General features: G+C 38.6%; 1 protein-coding gene across 5 annotated transcripts in view; it reads left to right on the forward strand.

The window, feature by feature from the left end:
- Positions 1-22,140, forward strand: part of CC2D2A (coiled-coil and C2 domain containing 2A) — a 268,775-nt gene that overhangs the window by 211,239 nt on the left and 35,396 nt on the right. For all 5 annotated transcript variants that reach the window (XR_013165772.1, XM_077136434.1, XM_077136433.1 and 2 more), the window contains 7 exons: positions 1,855-2,022; positions 4,367-4,469; positions 4,667-4,776; positions 5,714-5,810; positions 6,268-6,366; positions 9,248-9,424; positions 13,865-14,068. Coding sequence is in view for 4 of the 5 variants with exons in the window: in XM_077136434.1 (XP_076992549.1) it covers positions 1,855-2,022; positions 4,367-4,469; positions 4,667-4,776; positions 5,714-5,810; positions 6,268-6,366; positions 9,248-9,424; positions 13,865-14,068 (958 nt within the window). In the remaining variant the exon portion in view is untranslated. The remainder of the gene's footprint in view (positions 1-1,854; positions 2,023-4,366; positions 4,470-4,666; positions 4,777-5,713; positions 5,811-6,267; positions 6,367-9,247; positions 9,425-13,864; positions 14,069-22,140) is intronic.

Here is a 22,140-nt window from a genome sequence, read left to right on the forward strand (position 1 = left end):
CCAAGATCAGAGTTCAGTCATAGAATGTTTTTTCAGTCGTGAAAATTTATGCTTAGAATAGATGACGACTTTTCATGTTGTTTTTCCTTTCCTTTTCTTTCTTTTTTTTTTCTGCTTAACTTTCTGCATTAAGTTCTGAAGGCTCGGGGTATGTTCTTTTTTCTTTTGTTTTTGGTTTGTTCTGGGCTATAAAGTAAAGGTTTCTGTGTTTTATGCTCTCACCAACGATGGTGGAGTCATGCTGGTTGCTATGGGGCAGTAAAGTCTTGGAAGGAGAAACCTCCGCAGAAAGGAGGAAATATGGATAAAGGGAAGAACTTGTTACATTAAGACACCCTGAAATACACGTCTCTCTCAGGTCCCCAAGTTGAGATTGATAGGCACCCTGGTACAGTGATTAAGAACATGGGCTTTGAAGTCCAAGTGACCTGAGTTTGAACCCCAACTCATGTCTTACTGCTTAGGAGCACTCAGCAAGTCATATCATCTCTCAGAACCCCCAGTTTCTTCATCTGAAAATTGAAAATGTTAAACTTGCTGAACTGCTATAAGGATTAGAAATGTTATATGTAAAGCAACTAGCACTCTGCTCAGCACATAGATGTTGTCTATAAATGGTAGCTATGATTGTACTCTGTGGGACAGAAGACCTGGAGGATAAACAGGGACTACAGCTCCAGGAAGCCCTTGGGATGCTTTAAGGGCATCAGAGGTGCCTGAGACAAAAGCTGCAGGGCATTGTCCCCTCAGCTGGTATGTGGCTCCCAGTAAGAGGGGCTCCTGCCAGCAGGCCGCTTAGCCAGCTCCCATCGCCAGCAGGGATGCGGGCATAGCTGGCTTTGTTCTGCAGCTGTTTGGCAGAGTCATAACGTCAGCTTGCAGACACAAAGTCTCATCTGTATTTCTGTTCAGTCTCCAGGCCTGAATCTAATTATCTGCTCCATGGGCCTTTCTCCCACGATTCACTGGCTTCATTCCGTGCATCTTACAGGAAGCTTTAATTGCATGTCAGCTCAGTAAAAGTCAGAAAGAAAGGAGAGAAAGAACCTCCTCCTCTTCCTCCTGCATAACCACAGGCATTATAATCATTGTTGTTATCCTAATAGCTACCAATTTTAGGGCATCTACAAAGTGAAAGGTCAGTGCCAGTGTTCTTTGCACATACTTCCTCACTTAATCTTCTCAACATGATGTAGGTTTTCTTCTCCCCATTTTATAGACAATGAAACAGAGACTTAAAGAGGTGAATTAATTTGCCCAAAGTCGAAGAGTGGAGCGAGAATTCGCACTCAGTTTTGTCTAACTGCAGAGAGTGACATTCCAGGGAGTGCACAAGAGAGCTGCGTACATCAACTACCATGTGAAGGGAGTAGGCTAGCTCAGCGCAGGAGGGATCGCCCCTTCCAGCTGATATGGCTGAGTCTCTCCAAAGAGGGGGAGATACTGGCCCTGAAGGATGGGTAATCTGCCACTGACTGGGAAAATGAGGAGGAAGGTGGAGGGAGGCATTCTGTATGTAGGGAATGGCATGAGTAAAAGCAAAGGGTGGTAGAGCACAGGGTCCGTTTTGGGATAAGTAGAGGAGTAAGGTAGAGAGCAAAGCAGAAAATGCAGGCGGTGGCCAGCCCATGCCTTTTCTCCCTCTGATTAGCAGCTACCATAAATTTTACCAATCCATGTAATAGGATCTCTCAGAACTTGGGAGAATTTTAATTCCATGTTTACCCTTCTTAAAAGGATGAAGGGTTCTTCCAGGGCATGAGAAGGACCTTGGGGCGGTATTTAGAAAGCCATTTGGCAACTTTCCAGACCTGTCTTTTCCTTTGAGTCTAAATCCTGTTCTGTAATCATTAGCATTTTGGGCCTAAGCCTTTTCAAGCTGGCAGAACAGAAGCGACCACTGAGGCCGAGGAGAAAAGGACGGAAGAAGGTGACAGCCCAAAACCTGTCTGATGGAGACATCAAGCTGCTGGTGAACATCATCCGGGCCTATGACATTCCAGTGAGGAAGCCAACAGCAAGGTGGGAGCCCTTTGAACCTCCTCGAGGGAGTGGGCAGGACCCTAGCCAAGCCCATTTCTTTTTTGTAGCATTCTCATGCTTTGTTTTTAACAGTTAATATTCTGCGGGAACTTGGGGTTGTAGCTAAGGTCAGTCTTAGTCAAGGCCCAAATAACAAAATCAAATTCAGGCAATGTTGAACAAAAGGGGGGATTTATTAGAAATATCTCATAAAACTTAAGGACGGGAGGTACAGCTGAACTACATGAGGGACGGCAGGGATTGAGCTGGCTCTTCTGAAGCCACGTTGTTTCTCTTACTTGCCTCCTTCTCTGGGATGGCTTCATTCTTCCCCATGAGGTGAAAGTGGTCAGTCCACCCAGAGTTACTACCAACCAAGCATCTGCTTCTCAGGGGGACTCTGACTGTCTTAACTTGGGTCAGGTATTGATCCCTGGTAGAATCACCTGTGGCTGGAGGTGCAGGGTCACAGGACCAGCTGAAGGTAAGAAACAGTTCTTGGAGAAGATGGTGTGAGTTGGGCAGACACCCTACAGGTGTCTGTCCTAGGTTCTGCAACAGATGTACTATAAGCATAGATATACGACTTCTCTTTCATCCGCTCAGAGAAATGAGCTCTGACTACTACAGTTCACTACACTGGGGCACTGGGAAGCCCTTCACCCAGGAGAGTCTGAGTTTCTTATTCTCTTAGAAAACAGAGATGGAAGGGCCAGAAATTGAAACTTCTTTTTGCTGTTGTCCTTGCCAGTGTAAGGAAGGAAACTACCATTTATTGTATAGCTACCATGTTCCAGGCCAGACCTTAAGCACTTTTATATGTATTATTTCATTTAACTCTCACTGCTATTACTATCCCCATTTTACAAATGGGAAACACAAGTAAAGAGAGAAAATAGCTGTCTGATTCTACAGAAGAATGTCATTCCAGGATTTGACATCTTCTTTCCTCTCTCGGTCCCCCCTTACCCCATTATTTCTTTTCTAATTCTTCCCTCTATTACCTAAAGCCTGATCATCATCAACTATTCCCAATGCTTTGCTACTTGTCCATTTAAGCCATGGAATCTGTGCCATGGCATCATTTACTTGAGTCTATAGCACAACCCTTTCACCCTGAGTACATCAAAGCTCAACTGTAGGGTGAAAAGCTGTTGTTGTTTTTTTTAAATAATAATAATGTATTGGTGTTTCATTTATCCTTGGCTCCACAGAATATTTTCAAATGTTAGACCATTTCATCGAAATAAATGGTAAGGATGCATAGTTGATCCTTTGTGTAACACATTTCAGGGTAGACTCATCAAGAAAGCTCAGATATCATCCCTTCTACTAAGTCTGCCCAAATCCTCACTTTCTACTCCTGCATCCAACCAAATAGGATTTGCCACCTTTCCCCCTCCACCTCTTACAGCCGTGCCTGCCCATCTATTCTAACACATATCCCACTGTACTGGGATTGTGTACACATCTCCCTTCTAGTCTAGCTTAAGCTGAAACATTGCTTATTCATCTTTGCAGCCTCAGGGTCTAACACAGGGTGAAAAATATGGTAGGTACTAAACAAATGTTTAATAATAAAATTAATGATTTTCCAAAGAACAAAGGGTTTCCTCTGGCAACTGTTAAATGTTAAATGTTCCAATTATATTGTCATATTTTGTCTGAATGTGAAGAGGTAAGATAATCTGGTAGAAAAAGATATTTTGGACTTTGCCCAATAATGAATGTAAAATACTTTATGAACCACAAATTTGTAAGTGGGTTGCTAGGATGAGAAAAGAGGGTTGTTTTGGAGAGACTCTCTGGAGATGACCTTCATTAGTGTCTTTAATAAGAGCAGCTCAGAAGGGAAAAGTGATAAGAGCCACTGATCTAAGCCACACTAGGAATTCCTGAGCCTCCCTTTCCCAGCAAGGCATGGCAGGCCCCAAACAGATATCTTGCCTGGGTTGTGGAACTTAGGACAACAGAGAGTGGAGGTTCAGAGAAAATATGGTGGGAAAAGACTGTGACTGATGGAAACAGGGTGGCTTGGTCAGGAAACTAAGGATTATAATACTTGCATGGGAGTGAGGGACTCCACCAGGAGGGGAGAAGGGAGGAGGGACCTTTTCTTCCATTTTCAGCCACACAAGAAGGCCTGGTGATAGTAGCTAAGGTACAATTGCTGCATGGCTGGAAATGACCAGACCACACTAAAGGACTTCTCATATGTCAGCAAGTATAGTGAGTATCGGTCACCTCAGACATCAGGGGCCATACTACTTTGGAGAAATCATCTTCTCAGGAAATAATTAGATTTGCACTGTCATTTGTTTCTTTCATACGTTTTCCCTTCTAGCAAATCCCAGCAGCCGTCGAGGTCATCAAGGACATTTAGTGAAAAGCATGCTGCTTCTACAGCTACTCATAGCCCAACCCACAGTGCAGAGCCCTTCAGGCAGGTGAGACCCAAATGCAGAATTGCAATTTCAAATTTTGTCCCTTATGTTTTTTAAGATTTGCCTATAAATTTCACAGACAGTCATTTTGTGCTTCATTTTCTTTAGAAAAATACTATTTAGTAAACATATTCTACCTCTGCTAAAGAGCAAAATAACCCAGCCATTATGGACTCCTATGGTTTGCTCTTGATTTTAAGGTTTTAGTACGTCCTTTTGTAGAAGTTTCTTTTCAACGAACTATTTGCCACACCACTACAGCTGAAGGACCAAACCCGAGCTGGAATGAAGAACTTGAACTTCCATTTAGGTAAGCATATTTTCCTCTTTGAAGAATGACAGGAAATTTTAAAGAAATGTGAAGGAAATGAAGGCTCAGCGAGAAGCAGTTAAAGTGAAAGCTTCCATAGCTGGTCATCTGGAATGGCAAGCAGATAGGTATCCTGATGAGATAACCTGACACCCAAGCCCCTTATTTTTCCTCTTCTACCACAGCTGACCCCATTCAAGATAAAAAGTAGGAAAATGTTCAAATTTTGGAAACTGAGTTCATTGATGAACCCCCACCACCATCACCACTACTCCTCTCTAGACTCTGAGTTTCTTACAACCCAAAGTTTCTCACCCCCTCAACCCTACTGTCCCTACACAGCCTTTCCTTCATCCCTCATCTCTCCTCCTCTGGAAGCTTTAAGTAGATCTGAAACTCTAGCTGTACCATGGAGAGGTGTCCTGGGTCAGCTTCTCTGGGCTAGGGTGGGAACCTCAACCCTGGATTACTTTATATATGTGGGGAAAGTGAATGGGAGACAAGAATCACTTGGCCTGCCATATAACAATAGGAGGTTTCTGACTGGCAGTTCTTGCTGGAGAAACACCTTCTGGAGCCCAGTTGCTTAGAACTCTGAATATCTGCATCAGTGTCAGCTAGAGACATGGTAGCCCACCCATGGGGGCACTCAGCATTGGCCAGCAGGCTCCTTGCAAAGCCTACCAAAGGGGAATGAGAGACCCACCAGGACATGCCAGCAGATAGAGGCTTCCTCTCTCTTTACAGAGCCTCCAGTCTAGTGTTCTTTCCTTTTGAGTTTAGATATTATGTTATAGTATTCCTGTGTAAGACAAAGCTCTGCTTTTAATCCTCAAATCTATGCTCATTTTGGGACATTTTCTCATGTTGGTATTTGAGTGCTCCTAATTTCTGTTTTACCTGTTTTCATGGTAACCAGTGATGTGTTATTTTACAGAGCTCCTAATGGAGATTATAGCACTGCCAGTTTGCAGTCAGTGAAAGATGACGTGTTCATTAACATTTTTGATGAAGTGCTATATGATGTCTTAGAGGTGAGTTCAGTTTTGAGAAAAACATCTGGGGTCATTTTTATATCCTTTGTCCACTATATAAATCCCAAACATTTTCCATTCTTCTCGTGTTTAAAGTGTTTGAAATTAGTCAGAGAAAGGTTGTGGTGGTGGTGGGTAGAGAGAACTAGCTTTTTTATGTATCTCTCTGCTTTGTGCCAGGCATTGTACTAAGTGCCTTACACACATTGTCTTATTTAATTCTAAACTGTTTTATGATAGATCACTAAATCTCCAATTGATTGATGAAGAAACTGAGGTTCAGAGAGGTTAAATGACTTGCCTATGGTCACAAAGCTATTAAGTGACTAAAGCAGAATTTGAAGTTGGGTTTGTGTAACTCCACATGATTTCCATAAAATCCTACTGCTTCCCTGCTGCTGAATAATTAACTGAATGTCTGGAGTTCTTAAAAATACTACTTCTCACCTCTCCTTAGGATGACCGTGAAAGAGGAAGTGGAATCCATACCCGTATTGAGAGACACTGGTTGGGGTGTGTGAAAATTCCATTTAGCACAATATATTTCCAAGCAAGGGTAAGTATAAAGTCAGAATTTCATGAGCATAGGGAAGTGCTCCATCCATCTCTCCTGTTACAGTTTTCCTTGTGGGGATATAACCTCAACATTGAGAGAATATATGTGCAAGGCCCTGGAAAAGATAAAAGCACTACATAAAGCCATTGATCTTCGGTCATGTCTATATGACATAAAACATCCATCTTCCTTATAGTTAGCAGATAATGTATGTCTCTTTTAAACTGAAAACATTTTTTAACATAGAAATAGAAGTGAAGAAGATGGGACAAAGTGGAAACTTGTCAAAATGACAAAAGTGAAGCAGACAGAGACTTGAGAGTAATTTTAAGAAAACAGGCAGAACAGTTGATCACCTGTTCAATCAAGTGCATTCTATTAATATTTCTACAAGTCTTCACTACTTAAAATATGAAAAGTGGGGTTGGTAGACATATGCTCACCAAAGCCACCTTTCTTCAGAATCAGTGATTTCATTTAAGGGGCTCCTTGAATGACCTAGCTGCTCTAATCTGGAGCAGTCAAGCACTCCGAAACCGCTGTAACATGCCAGTATTAAATCCATGGCAACAGGAAGCTTTGAGCCAGAAGACTGTAGCTAATATCACATAGCTCCAGAGGAAACTATTTAACTCCACATTCGATGGCCACAGAGAAAAATACTGCCTGGGCCACAGAGTGTCGTGCAAGGACAAGGCCATTTAAAACTGAAATCTGAGAGGTTTGGATTGGTTGGACTCTCAAGGGTCAATTGGAATTGCAATCCTCCCTGAACAAAACGGATAGGCTACAGGTGACGTCACAAAGCTGTGTTTGCTAAAATTATTTGCGTTTCCATCTTTAAATAGGTTTTAAATGGAAAAAAAAATTAAAATATCCATGGTGTTTGGTATTGCTGATTTTACATTTGGAAGGGAACTCAGGGGTATACTCCAGCCCCTTCTTGGTCAATGACTCTCCTTTACTGTACCATGTTCCAGAATGTTCAGTGCCTCTGAAAATAGGTAACTTACCTCCTTGTAAGGCAGTTTGCTCGTTTTCCAATAGCTCTGTCATAAAGTTCTTCCTTGAACTGTTCCATAATCTATGTACTTCCGTACAATTTACATTCTTAGGTCCTGGTTCAGTTCTTTGGAGCTACACATAACAAGTGAAATCCTTTTTCAGTATTAATAATAATGTTATAAGTCTATTGGGCACATATTATATACTTTATTACTGTCTCCTCCATTAAACCTCACCTCAGAAACTATTACTGCATTCTATAAACAAAGAAACCTAGAGAGGTTAAGTAACTTACCCTAATCCCAAAGCTTACAATAGAGGTGAAGTTTAACTTTTACCAACTTCCAGTGTACAAACATGGCTTATCTCTGGGGAGTGATAAAAGGAGAGAGAATGATTTACTTTTTATTGATGCATTTCAATATTGCTTTTGAGAGTTATTTTATTACATTTGTCACTTAAAAAGCTTCATCTGACTCCAAAACCCATGCTCTTAAATGTCCCCCTGGGGAACATTTGGTGGTCTGGAGACATTTTTGGTTGTCACAAGTGGGAGTGGGAATAGTACTGGCACCTGGTGAGCGGAGGCCAGGGAGGCTGCTAAACAGTCTACAATGCATGGAACAGCTTCCCACAACAAAGACTTCAGATATCAATAGCACCCAGGTTAAGGAGTCCTATCTTAAATCCACATGCTTCAAATATTCAAAGACTACATGCATGTTTCCTCCTGAGTCATCTATTTTTCAGACTACACATGTTCAGTTACTTCAGCTGTATTTTTTATGTCATTGTACTCTTCTCAAGTGGTTCTACACAGGCTTTGGGTGAACTATGTCAATGTAAGGAGGAAAATAAACAACAGTTTACTTAATTCATCCCTGGAAGTCATATTCACTGAAAATGGAAAACTGAATTTCCTCCTCTATGACTCCTGAGACATGTTTCACTAAAGAGTGAAATCAAAATTGGATGCTCTGCAAACCCTTGAATTTCGAATTCTGGCCTGGAATAGTTTTTGTAGTACTAGGTCATCTTTAATAAACTTACTATTGCTTTGATGTACAAGAATAAAAAGTTTTCCCTTTCTGAACCTCTACATCAGTTTGCTCATTTTATATAGTGGCTTGTAATCCATTCAGCCTACGTTTATTGAGTGCCTACTGTGTACACAAAACACTGCTATATGTTGGGGAAGAATGATACAAAGGGGAGTAAAATATAGATCCTGTTCACAGACAGCAATTATCTAGAAGAATATAAGAAATATGCAACAGAACTATAAAATCAGGCAGAATGTGTTAATGTGACAAATGAAAGGAACCAACTATACCTGAGGTGAGTGGAGATAAAATACTTCAGGAAGGAGATAGTATTTGACATGAGTCTTGAAAGTTTATTGGAATTCTTACAGGTAGAGATGGGAAGCTGGGGTATTCCAGGGAAGAAGAATGGTGCTAGCCAACAGTTATTGAGCACATACTACAAGCTAGACATTTTTCTTAAGAGTTTTACATCCATGAACTCATTCAGGACTCATAAAAATCATACAAAGTAGGTCCTGTATTGTCTCCTTCTTAAAGATGAGGAAGCTAAGGCACTTGGAGTTTAAACCAGCATTTGAACCCCATTAACTTAGTGTTGGTATCAATTTGCTTAACCAGTTCACAATCCACTAAACAAAGTAAGAAGGCAGTGAAATACAGAACCCTTTCTGGCAAGAGCTTAGAGAGACAGGCTGGAGAGATGGGGTGGGCCTTGAATGCCAGTCTGGGCAGATTATATTTAATTCACCAACAATGGGGAATTGCCACTTGCTCTTGTACTTCAGTTGGAAAATCACCAGGATATTTACCGAGTCCTGTTTTCTTCACAGATCGATGGCACATTTAAAATAGATATTCCCCCAGTTCTCCTGGGCTACAGCAAGGAGCGCAACCTGATTCTTGAACGGGGTTTTGATTCTGTTAGAAGCCTAAGTGAAGGCTCCTACATCACCCTGTTCATTACCATTGAGCCTCAGCTGGTTCCTGGAGAGTCAATTCGAGAAAAGGTAACTCTGCGTATGGTTTGGAAGCACATGACTGATGTTGATAAAACATGAGAAATGCTTGCTTGGCCAGGCTTTGGTAAACTCTGACTGCACTGCACAAGCAGATGCTTGCCTACTCCAGTGTCTATTTATTACTTTTTCAGTTTGGACAGCATTGGGTGAAAGAACAGCTGTGTGGGTTTGTACTTCCATGGAGACAATATTAGGTCAATCAACAACTTAAACTTTTAAGCAAAGCAAGACAAATATAAATGGTATTATTGGCAAGCATGCTGAGATACATTTCCATGGCTGACCTCAAACCCTTGGCTGTGTTAATTGTAATGAATCAATTCAGAGGATCGTAAGGCTAGTTGAACTTTAGGGGTCACTTCAATTCACTTCAGTGACTTCGGACAGAAACAAATAAATATCTGCACATGCACTCCAATTGTAAACAGCTCTATAAAAAGAGTTTCCAGAACTTCCATGTGTTAGTAACTGTTTCCCAACTTTCATAGTTGGGAAATAATTTCTCAGTGTAACACACTTGTGCAGTCCTAAGGAAACTGTCTTCATTGGACTGGGAAGAGAATATCAGTAACACCCCTTATGTATATATAACCTATTACAGTGACTGCCCACCTCCACCATGTAGTGAGCTGATACTCTGTCCCCAGCACTGTATGAGACATTTGACATACAGTATCTTCTTTACTACCCACAGCTGTCTTGTAAGGTGGGTTTCTAATTCATGGATGAGGAACACGAGGCCCTGTGATGGCATAAAAGAAATTGTATTTGGTGTTTCATCATTTTTGCCTAATCACAGGTTCCCCTTTTGAGCAACCAACCCAGCTAGTCCTAGCCTGGGCTGGGCAGAACCACCACTAGCAAAGCATGTAGCTCCGTGTGGTTGGGATGAAAAGAGCCACCCCTAGCTTCTCTGAATGGCCCCTGCCACTTTTTCTTTGAAAGGCCTCTTGCCCTTTCATGCTGCATAATTTGTTAGCAACCTGTATCTCTGTATGGCTTGGATGATAAGAAGCTGCCCTCAGCTTCTCTGAAAGGCCCTGACCACTCCAAGTTTTTATGGTTGATGGTTAGAAATGTCCAATCCCCAGTATCCATGGAAAGTCCTACCCCTAGCCTCAGGGTCACAATAAAGGTAAAAGCCCAGGACCATATGTGCTCATCTTCTCCCCAGGCCCCTCCAGGGACCCTTGCAAGGCCCTAGGTGAGTTAAGCCTTAAGCCCCTCCACCACCCACATTCTCCTTTCTCCCCCTCAGGTGACTGGTTATCTGTGTTTGTACCTCAGCACCCAAAGAACTTCTTATAACATACAAAATAGGCTCAACTCACCCAGAGTTACCCAGGCAATAAACTGTAGGGGTAACAATTAAGCCCAGTCTTTCTTACTTTAAAGCTTAGACATTCTACAAACATTTACTGAGCATCTTCTATATGAGACATTTTCTAGGCACTGGGTGTAGCAGAGTACAAAACAAAAAATTCCTGCCCTTGTGGGGCTTACATTTGTAGGTAAGCACAAGTTGTTAACTACTAAGATATGCTGCATACTTTATGTCTACTTTTCAGTTTATCCGTTGTAATTAAGACTCAGGTGGTGATGAAAAAAAATAGCATGTTCCTATGTTTCTTTTTTGAGTTTTCAGAATTACAATTTGGCTCAAAGAGAAAAATACTATCACCATCTTCCATTTTCAAGGCATTTACAGACAAGATGAAGGATTACTGGAAAAACAAATTTATTGAATTCAATCAACTTTATTTGTTAGGCTTTATTTAAGCTATGGTTCTCTAGAAAACATTAGAACATATGTTCTATATATTCACATATGTTCTATTTATGCACTATATGTGTATTTCAAAAAATTTTTAGAAAAGAATATATATATTCTGAATGTTTTACTTGATATGTAAACTCAAGAAAACACAAACAAGTATGTTTACACTGAAAACTGCTCCCAGATGAAAGACGATTTTCTTATTTCTATGTACTCTTAGTAGAAAAAGCTGGCAGCTAGCACCCCATCTAGAGGTATTTGCCAACACGTGAAAGCAGCCTGTGTCTGTGGTTGAAGGATCAAAACTAGCGATTCCTTCCTAGGAGCACTAACCTCATACATATAAGGACTTTTCAGAGGCCTCAGAGGCTCTCAGACATCATTCCCAGGTCCTGCAGACTTCCTTCCCCAAAGTCTGGAAACTGGACAGGCAGCTGCTGCTTGGTGGTATGTTACTGCCCCACTGTGGCTGTAAGAAGCATTTCTCTTAGGTTGCTAAGCAGGGACATGGGGAACCCTCTAGAGGGATGTCAGGCTCTTTGACGCTATTTGATAAGGAAGGCATGCTGACTGCCAGGACCACAGTGTCCTAAAAACACAGTGGCACAAGACACCATTTAAGGGATTCACCTGCAGACTTCTTTAGAAGAAAGCTCTCATCCTAAAATAGTAAGGACAACTTGGAATTGTTTTCCACTCACAGAAACTTCCAGTATTAATAAATTAGTCTTCTCTCCGTCCTTATCCTATATTTTCTGTAGAATTCGTTCCACATGAGTCTTTTCAAGGTATAGCAAATGTAATTTTTAAAAAATCAGTAGCAACTGCAGAAACACTTATTTTAAGAACTCTTACTTTGTACCATCTTGGTAAAACATTTTGAAATATATGTTGTTTTTATTAATAAAGTCTTCCTCTTTCATTTCTTTTTCTTGCCTCTTATAGATGAGTGCCATGCTTAAAAAGGTACCAGGTATTTTGTTTTACAATTTATCAATCAATATTTATTGGGCTTTAAGGAGTTGCTTTTGTCACCTGCCAGCTTATGGAAGCTGCTGGATCTTGCTGTATATGTGATCCTTGGTAACGAACTATAAAAGATGCCTGCAGTTTGTGAAGAATGCCAAACTTTGTCTTTTGGCCCATTTCATTTTGTCAGAAAGATGCTTACTTAGCTTTGAGTTGAAGAGGTCAGCGGTCTGGGTGTCACCTGCAAACTGGATGCTACCTGTACTATCTCCAAGTCCATAAAATGCATGAGTTCCTTCTTACAGGGACAATTAGTGTAGCTTGACAATTATGTCTAGTCAGTAGAATTGTCACAATGTTGCTATGCAAAGGGGGAATAAGTCCATTCAGTTTTAGTAATTTTTTACACTAATCTAAAGGTCAAAGAATTGAGCCAGCTAAGGATTTTACAAATTCCATTTTGTATCAAACTAAATCTGTCAATTCTACCTTAACTTCTTGTATAATAAATGATCCAAATTCTCTTAATAGTTAGCCTTCTTTGGCACAATCACTGGTATAGCATACTACTCCTTAAATTAGAGTTTCACTCCATTAAATGGCATCCTGGTATGGTAGCTTAAACAAGGATTTGTAGCTACCCAAATGAATATTAATAGATACTTATTAAAGTTTGCTGTATACATGCTAGGCACAGTATGGTACACTAAATGATTTCAAACATGAGTCCTGCCCTCAAAAAGCACTAGTTATACGGTTTTAAGATGCATAACAGAACATCCAGTTCAAGTGACAGAAAAAGTTTTAGAGACACTATTTCTAACTTGGAAGGCCATTAGTCAGTACTGATTTGAGATTTTTGTTACATGTTATGGTTGTAGATGCCTTTTTAAATTCCCCCATGTTTATTCCTGTAGATCGCTGGTCAAGTTTTAAAGCCCTTGATTGCTTCCAGTTCTCTAGACCAGAATATTTACCTTTTTAAGCTATTTTTTAGCAAAGGCTTGAGGAAAAAAGTGACTACAATATACGTCTAAAGACAACTGAAATTTGTTCTAAGCCATCTACTTTGAGTTACTTAAAGAACCTAGGACTTGGTAACTTATCTTGGATGAGAGAATAATTTTTATGCATGTGAAGTTTCCAGTTCTGGTTCCTTTTTCCATGAGATCCATTGTTATTATTTAAAACTGTGATTATGGATTTGAAACTTTTCAACACATTCAAATATATCTGTAGGTTTGCTGTCCATTTAACGAGAGTTGTTTAAGCTTTGTGTTTGAGATGTTAAATTTCTGATACCCACCCTGCCCCCCCCCAATAAAACCATTGAAATACCCTTTAAACTCTGTTGCTTGGTCATGTCAGTCAGACTTAGTATTTCTCAGATTAATTTTTATAGATTCTTTTATTAATCCAATTGTTTCTATATGGCTGCTCACCTGTTGACTGTTTTCTTTGAATCCTGTTGAATATACTTTGTTTAATGAACCAGTCTGATTTTTAAATTATAAATATAATTATATAGCTGCAGAATCACACGGTATGACACTTTTGTAAAGGGTCACATACTCATGCTTCCTGAACTACACATTTAATTCATGTTGACTATGAAGTCTGACCACGTTCTATCCTGTCTCCTGTAATCATGTATCAACTCTCTGATGTCTTTCTTTTTGAAGTTTGATTCTCAGGAAGATGAGAAATTGCTTCAAGCAACAGAGAAGTTTCAAACTGAATGTAACTTAAAGTTTCCAAATCGTCAATGTCTTACAACAGTGATTGACATAAGTGGAAAAACTGTTTTTATTACACGTTATCTCAAGCCTTTAAACCCTCCTCAGGAGCTTCTTAATGCCTACCCCAATAATCCACAGGCAACTGCAGTAAGTACTTATAGCCAATCAGTGCTCTTGCTAAAAATGTTTTAAAATTTCAATATATTGCCATTTTAATGACTATATTCCATAATATTTAAAATATTAACTATATTAATAATATTAGTGATTAAAATAATGATTAAAACTTTTTTTAGCACAATGATGCTTGCTTTTTATAGACAAGTCTGGCAGTATCAAGGATAGTAAACCTTAATTCATTCTTTCAGTGAACAATGATTGAGTGTTTACTGTGTTTAACATTTGTAAGATGCTGTACATTTTATGAGATGGCTTACACCAACATGTTTTCATTATGTATTCTCAATAACTCTACTAAGGTTTGAACCCAGTCTTCTGACTTCAGAACTCTTGCTCTTTCTACCAAACCCAGATAACCATTCAGTATTATGCTTAATCCTACAAGCAGCACTGAATTTAAACTGGGCAGGGCAGTGCAACCGTGGCTCACCAGGCAGTCACCTGCCATGCAGGAGACCGGGTTTGATTCCTGGAATCTGCCCATGCCAAAAAACAAACAAACAAACAAAAAAAGCGGGGTGGGGGGATTTAAATTGGGCAAAAAGGATTTCAAAAATTTAAGAATGTACAGCATTTAGGCCATCACCACAAAGCACATCCACATGGGCCTTTAGATATAGATGCACCCTTCTCTGTCTTCAAAGCACCAACACATCACAAACCTCATGTGGAACAGGTGCTACCTGTTAAGCAGGCTATTTGTAAGTGAAACTTTAACACAAAACTGTCTTTTGAGAGTAGAGAGTATAGAGGGTCATTGCTGCTAATAAGTAATTACTATAGTTATTTAATAACATGGTAATTATGTAATCTATCTGTGTGTATATATTTATATATAAAACAACCTATCTTCTACATTTCATTTACTTTGTTAACCAGTTTTATTGAAAATCATAACAAGAACTTCTCTCTAGCATAGTAGATAAAACTCCTCCCATTAGACAATATTTGAAAGGATGAATAAAATATTTAAAGCATTTTTTAAATCATGGCTGAGTTAGAAGTAAAATGAGGGGGAAAACTCAGACAAAAAATGAAAATAAGATTCTTTTTGAAATAGTGTTTGCTCTAAATTCATCTGATAATTCCTGATAAGTTAGAGTCTGAGATTTAATACCACAAGGCTATGGGAGATAATTCATGGAGTGACAGTAGAGTAGAAGGCTGACTTACAGACTAAAGCATATAGTTGGGACTCTTGATTAGTAATAAAAATGGATAAAACTAGAAAATACCCTGCTTTGAAGAAGGAATCCTGCCTATCTCAGTCTTGACTCTGGATGGAAGAAAGAAAAAAAAAATAGTCTTTCCTGGGAATTCCTAATCACCAATCTATATTACTCATATTTGGGACTGGAATTCACACTATCTCTGTGGTCCAGAAAACCTTCAACCAAAAATTTAGTTGAAAGCATTCCCTACTGATAATGCCTATATATGGCTTTCAGAGCTAAATATAAACCCTACTAGAAGAATGCCCTTTAACCCAGCCTCATAAAAAATTCCAAAGAAAACTTCCAAGGAATATGAGCACAAAATAAAAGATCATTAATTACATGAAAAAAAAAACTCACCACAAAGAAGAGTTAGCAGAAACAACATATGCAGCATCAGGCCACAAAGTCTACCGATATTAGAATTATCAGAATATAAAATAAATATTTTAATAAGTTTATGAAATCTAGGGAATTGAAATATAACAAAAGAACAATAGTGGAGGTGTGAGGGTAGTTCAGTGGTAGAATTCTGCCATGTTGGAGACCCAGGATCAATTCCCCACCCATGCACTTTCCCAAAACAAACAAGCAAACAAAAGAAAGAAAAAATAAACAAACAAAAATTTAACATATGGTGCTGCAATAATGGGATACTTCCATAGATAAAGAATGAAATGTGAATTCATTCATACAGCATACAAAATTCACCATACAGCATATATTAAAAAAAAAAAGAACAATAGACTATCAGACCGTACAGAAAGATTTTTAGAAGAACTGAATGTAACTTGTGGACATACAAAAATATATATAAAATAGTTACAATTAGAAAGTCAACAAACAGATTAAATAAAATATTAAGTCAGTTGAAGAGAGACTTCGTAGCTAAAAAATATATGCAAAGAAATTACTTGGAATGCAGGATAGAGACAGAAAAAAGGGAAAGTATAAAGGAATGGTTAAGAGACATGGAGTATAGAGAGAGGAGTTCCAAAGCATGTCTAAATGGAGAAAAACAATATCCAAAGAGACAGCAGTTTCAAGATTAAATGACAATGATCTTCAGATTCAGATAAATAAAAGGAAATTACCATCTAGACATCATGGGGAACTACAAAGACAAAGATTAAATTAAAAATAGCTAGAAAGAAAACACAGATTTTCTACAAAAGAACAATGATTAGACATAAGGTCATAGAAATTATTTGTAAAAGTAAAGAATTGGAAAAAGAACAGCCTAAGCCAAGAACAATCAGTGGTATGACAATATTAATATCATTTAAAATAAACTTGGAAGCAAAAACATCATTAGGTATAACTTGAGCCCTGCATATTCATAAAAGCTTCAGTTTATCAGAAAGTTACAATAATTCTAAATTTGTGTGTACCTAATAAAATGGCTTTAAAATATGTAAGTTAGGTGGGCCACAGTGGCTCAGCAGGCAGAATTCCCACCTGCCATGCCAGAGACCCGTGTTCGATTCCCCGTGCCTGCCCATGCCAAAAAAAAAACCCAAACAAAATATATAAACTAAAAATTGTTCAAACTACAAAGAGAAACTGAAAAATGCACTACCGCAGCATACTTTTAACATATCTCTCTCAGTAATTGAGAGATAAAGTGTAAGAAAAATGAGTAAAGATAAACACAGTGAATAACAAAATTAATAACATGAATTATTACAGAGCACTGCACCTAACAATTGAAGAAAATACAGTATTTTAAAGCACATGTGAAATATTTAAAAGTAATGATCCTGGCCGTAAAACAAATTTAACCAATTTCAAAGAACTGACACATACAGAACACATTCTGATTACAGTACCATTAAGTTTAAATCAAAGCTTAAGAGATAACTTTTAAAAAACTATTTGGGGAAGTTAAAAATTGGAAGTCAATAATAACTCATGCATGAAAAAACATTATGATAGAAGATAGAAATTACTTGAGAACAAATTATACAATAAATAAGAGTTCTTAAGAAAACTTATAGGATGCAGCTAACATCGTACATGGATGGAAATTTATAGACAAATATTTACATTAGAGAGTTAAAGAGGCTGAAAGTTAATGAGCCAAACTACCCACTCAGAAAGGAAGATGAAAAAGACTTTGTTTTTCATCTTTCTTTCTGAGTGATAGTAAAGTGGAGAGGAACAATAAAGCCAAAAGTTGAGTCTCTGAATAGAGCAATAGACTTGATAAACCTCTGGCAAGCTGGTTGGGTCTGGAAGAGATACTTCCCCTTGAGAAAAAGAAGCAGTGTCTATTAGAAGCAAGGGAAGGTAGTTTAACCAAGCTCCAATTGCAGTTTTAAAAGCTCTGAGCACAGATAAATCCAGAGCAAGCAGGAAAGGAATTCTGAGGTCTCTCCTAACAGAGCAGAAGTGGAGCTGATGGAAGAAAAAAAAAAAAGAAGGCTTTTGGAGTTGACCAAGTCAAGAATACTGGAAAAGAGCTGTGCCCCAAGAAAAGAGGCTTATAGAGCCAGCTACCAACTCTGGCTCTTCACTGGTGAACCCAGGGGACTGGGGACTGTCTCTGAAGAAGGATGTTTTTTTTCTTTTTAATTATTCTAAGTAGCTCATTAAAGAAAGCCTCAGGCATTTTCAGTTGTCAGCACTGTCAGCACTGATCCAGGCAAGGGCAGAGCTAAGATATGTCTGAGAGACAAAGTAACTAGTCAAGTGAAGGGAATACTCCCTAAAGGGCGTATCTTCCCCAAGAAAAGGGAGGGCAGGGCCCAGCTCATTTAGCAGCTCTAATACAGAGAATTCAGAACCCAGAGGATGGAAAACAGAAACAGCTAAAGCCTGCCTTCTACTTCAGCCTCTGTCTCAACCTCACGCCTGAAAAGTGGCAGAAAGAAAAATGGAGGAAATAATCACAGAAAATTTTCTATCTCTTAGGAAAGACATAAAATTACAGATCCAAGAAGCACAGCATACACCAAACATATTAGATCCAAATAGACCTACTCCAAGACACTTACTAATCAGATTGTCAAATGTCAAGGACAAAGAGAGAATTCTGGAAGCAGCAAGAGAAAAGTGATCCATCACATACAAGAGAAATTTATTAAGACTATGTGAAGCTTTCTCAGCAGAAATCATGGAGGCAAGAAGGCAGGAGTATGATATAATTCAGATACTAAATGAGAAAAACTGCCAAAAAAGAATTCTACACCCAGCAAACTGCCTGTCAAAAATGAGGGAGGGCCACGGTGGCTCAGAAGGCAAGAATGCTTGCCTGCCATGCCAGAGGACCTGGGTTCGATTCCCGGTGCCTTCCCATGTTAAAACACACACACACACACACACACACACACACACATAAAAAAAAAAAACTAAAAAATGAGGGAGACTTTAAAATATTGTCAGACAAATAGATACTGAGAAGCTTGTGAACAAGGGACCTGCTCTATAAGAAATACTGAATGAAGAAAGCACTACAGGCAGACAAGAAAGCACAGGAGAGAAGGTTTTGGAGAAGAGTGTAGAAATGAAGACTATCAGTAATGGTAAAAGAGAGAAAAATCATATATATATATAAAATCCAAAAGACAAAAGGAAATACTATGTTTACAGCAATAATATTAAATGTTAATGAATTAACTCCCCAGTCAAACTGTATAGACTGGAAGAAAGAATTTTAAAAAACCAGGACCCATCTTATATGCTATCAACAAGAGACTCATTTTAGACCCAAGGCAAAAAAAGTAGGCTGAAAGTGAAAGGTTAAAAAAAGATATTTCACCCAAATAATAACCAGAAAAGAGCAAGAATAGCTGTACTAATATCAGACAAATAGACTTCAAATGCAAAACAATTAAAAAGACAAAGAAGGATGCTAAGTATTAATAAAAGGGACAATTCATCAAGAAGACCTAACAATCATAAATATTTATGCACTGAGCCAGATTACCCCCAAAATACATGAGGCAAAAACTGACAACACTGAAGGGAAAAGTAGACACCTCTACAATAGTTGGAGACTTCAATACACCCCTCTCATCAAAGTATAGAACATCCAGATGAACGATCAATAAGGAAACAGAGATTTTGAATAGTAAGATAAATGAACTAGACTTAACAGACTTTTATAGAACATTAAACCACCAAACAGCAGGATACACATTTTTCTCACATGCTCATGGATCATTCTCCAGGATAGACCATACGTTGGGTCACAAGGCAAGTCTCAATAAATTTAAAAAGACTGAAATTATGCAAAACACTTTCTCAGATCATAATGGAATGAAGTTGAAAATCAATAACAGGTGGAAGCCTGGAAAATTCACAAATATATGGAGATTAAACAACCAGTGGGTCAAGGAAAAAACTACAAGAGAAATCACTAAATATCTCAAGGAAAATGAAAATGAAAACACAGCATACCAGAACTTATTGGATACAGCAAACACAGTGCTGAGTGGAAAATGTATTGCCCAAAATGCCTATATTAAAAAAGAAGAGAGCAAAAATCAAGGAATGAACTGTATAGCCAAAGGAAGTAGAGAAAAAGTTTGTTCTTTCTGTCAGGGGACCCTTAGCTAGGCTGACAGAGAGAAAGAGAGAGAGAGAGAGAGAGAGCAAATAAATAAAATCAGAAATGGAAGAGGTGGCATAACTGATCCCACAAAAATAAAGGAGATGAGAGGATAATGTGAGCAACTATATGCTAACACACTTGACAATGTAGACAAAATGGACAACCTCCTAGAAAAGCACGAACACTGACTCAAGAAGGAATAGGCTCAACAAACCAATAACAACTGTGATGGTTAGGTTTTGGTGCCAACTTGGTCAGGTGATGATGCCCATTTGTCTGGCTGGGCAAGCACTGGCCTGACCATTGCTGCAAGGATATTTTATGGCTGCTTCATAAAATGGAATCTGGTGTAATGAATCATCAGTTGATTGCATTTGTGGCTGATTACATCTGTGATCAACTAACGTATGTCTCCCAACAACAAGATAATCCAGTCAGTTGAAGATTTTTAAGGTAGGAGAGTGACTTTTTCCACTGCTTCTTCATCCAGTGAACCTCTCCTATGGAGTTCTCCCAAACCCTTCACAAGAGCTGTCAGCTTCACAGCCTGCCCTATGGATTTTGGGCTCTTCCATTCTCATGGTTTCATGAGACACCTTTACAAATCTCATTTACAGTTATCTCATTTTGGTCCTGTTTTCTAGAGAATCCTGACTAATATAACAACTAAAAAGATTGAACCAGTCATAAAAAAAAACTCCCAAAAAAGAAAAGTCCAGGACCAGATGACTTCACAATGAATTCTAACAAGCACTCAAGAAAGAATTAGTACAATCCTGCTCAAATTCTTCAAAAAAATTGAAGTGAGGGAAAGCTACTTAACTCATTCTATGAAAGCAACATCACCTTAACAGCAAAGCCAGAAAAAGATACTATGAGAAAATTATAGAACAATCTCTTTAATGAATATAGATGCAAAAATCCTCAAGAAAATACAAATAAAATTCAGCAGCACATTAAAAGAATGATATACCATATCCGTGTGGAATTTATTCCAGGTATGTAAGACTGGTTCAAAACAAGAAAATCAATTGTGTAATACACTATATCAATACTGTAATGCACCAAAGCAAAGCGGTAAAACCACATGATCATGAATGGACTGTATGTGTGTGAAGATTTGTCCACAAAAATACTTTATAAAAAAAAAACATGATCATCTTGATTGATGCAGAAAGGCATTTGACAAAATCCAACATCCTTTCTTGATGAAAACACTTAAAAGATAGGAATAAAAGGGAACTTCCTCAACATAATAAAGGAAATATATGAAGAACCTAAGCTAACATCATACTCAATGGGGAAAGACTGAAGGCTTTCCCTTTAAGATTAGTGTGCCAGTGTGCCAGTTTGAAAGGTTTATGTACCCTAGAAAAGCCATGGTTTAATCCTGATCCATGGATTAAACCTTTTAATTCCTATTCAGCACTGTAGGTTGAAAACTTGATTAGGTTATCTCCACATAGATGCAACACACCCAATTGTGGGTATTAGCCTTTGATTAGAGGGAGGTATGACTCCACCCATTCCAGGTGCATCTTGATTAGTTTACTGGAATCTTTAAAAGAGGAAACATTTTGGAGAAAGCTAGAAAGCCACGAGAACCACAAGAGCCCAGACATCCAGAGACCTTTGGAGATGAAGAAGGAAAATGCTCCTGGGGGAGCTACATGAAACAAGAAGCCTGGAGAGAAAGCTAATAGACATTGCCATGTTTGCCATGTGCCTTTTCAATTGAGAGAGAAACCCTGAACATCATCAGCCTGGGTGCCTTAGATTGGACATTTTTATAGGCTTTCTTGAATTTGGATATTTTCACTGCCTTAGGATTGAAAATTTGCAACTTAATAAATTCCCCCTTTTAAAAGCCATTCTGTTTCTGGTTTATAACATTTCAGCAGCTAGCAAACTAGAACCATCAGTTTGAAAGTGTACCCCAGAACAGCCATATTTTAATCCTAATGCGATCTTGTTGCAACAACCATTTATTTTAATCCCTATTCAACACTGTAGGTAGGAAATTGATTAGATTATCTCCACAAAGATGTGGCACACCCAATTGTGGGTGTGACCTTTTGATTGGATGGAGATGTGACTCCATCCCTTCCAGATGGGTCTTGATAAGTTTACTGCAGTCCTTTAAAAAGGAAACATTTTAGAATCAGAAACGACAGAACCTAGAAAAAACGACAGATGATTCAGAGCCAACAGAAATGTCATAGCATTGCTGACAGAGATGCAGGGACATAGAGAACAGAGACCAAATGTTT

The sequence above is a fragment of the Tamandua tetradactyla genome, chromosome 19 (assembly GCF_023851605.1).
Source record: "Tamandua tetradactyla isolate mTamTet1 chromosome 19, mTamTet1.pri, whole genome shotgun sequence".
NCBI classification, from domain to species: Eukaryota; Metazoa; Chordata; class Mammalia; order Pilosa; family Myrmecophagidae; genus Tamandua; species Tamandua tetradactyla.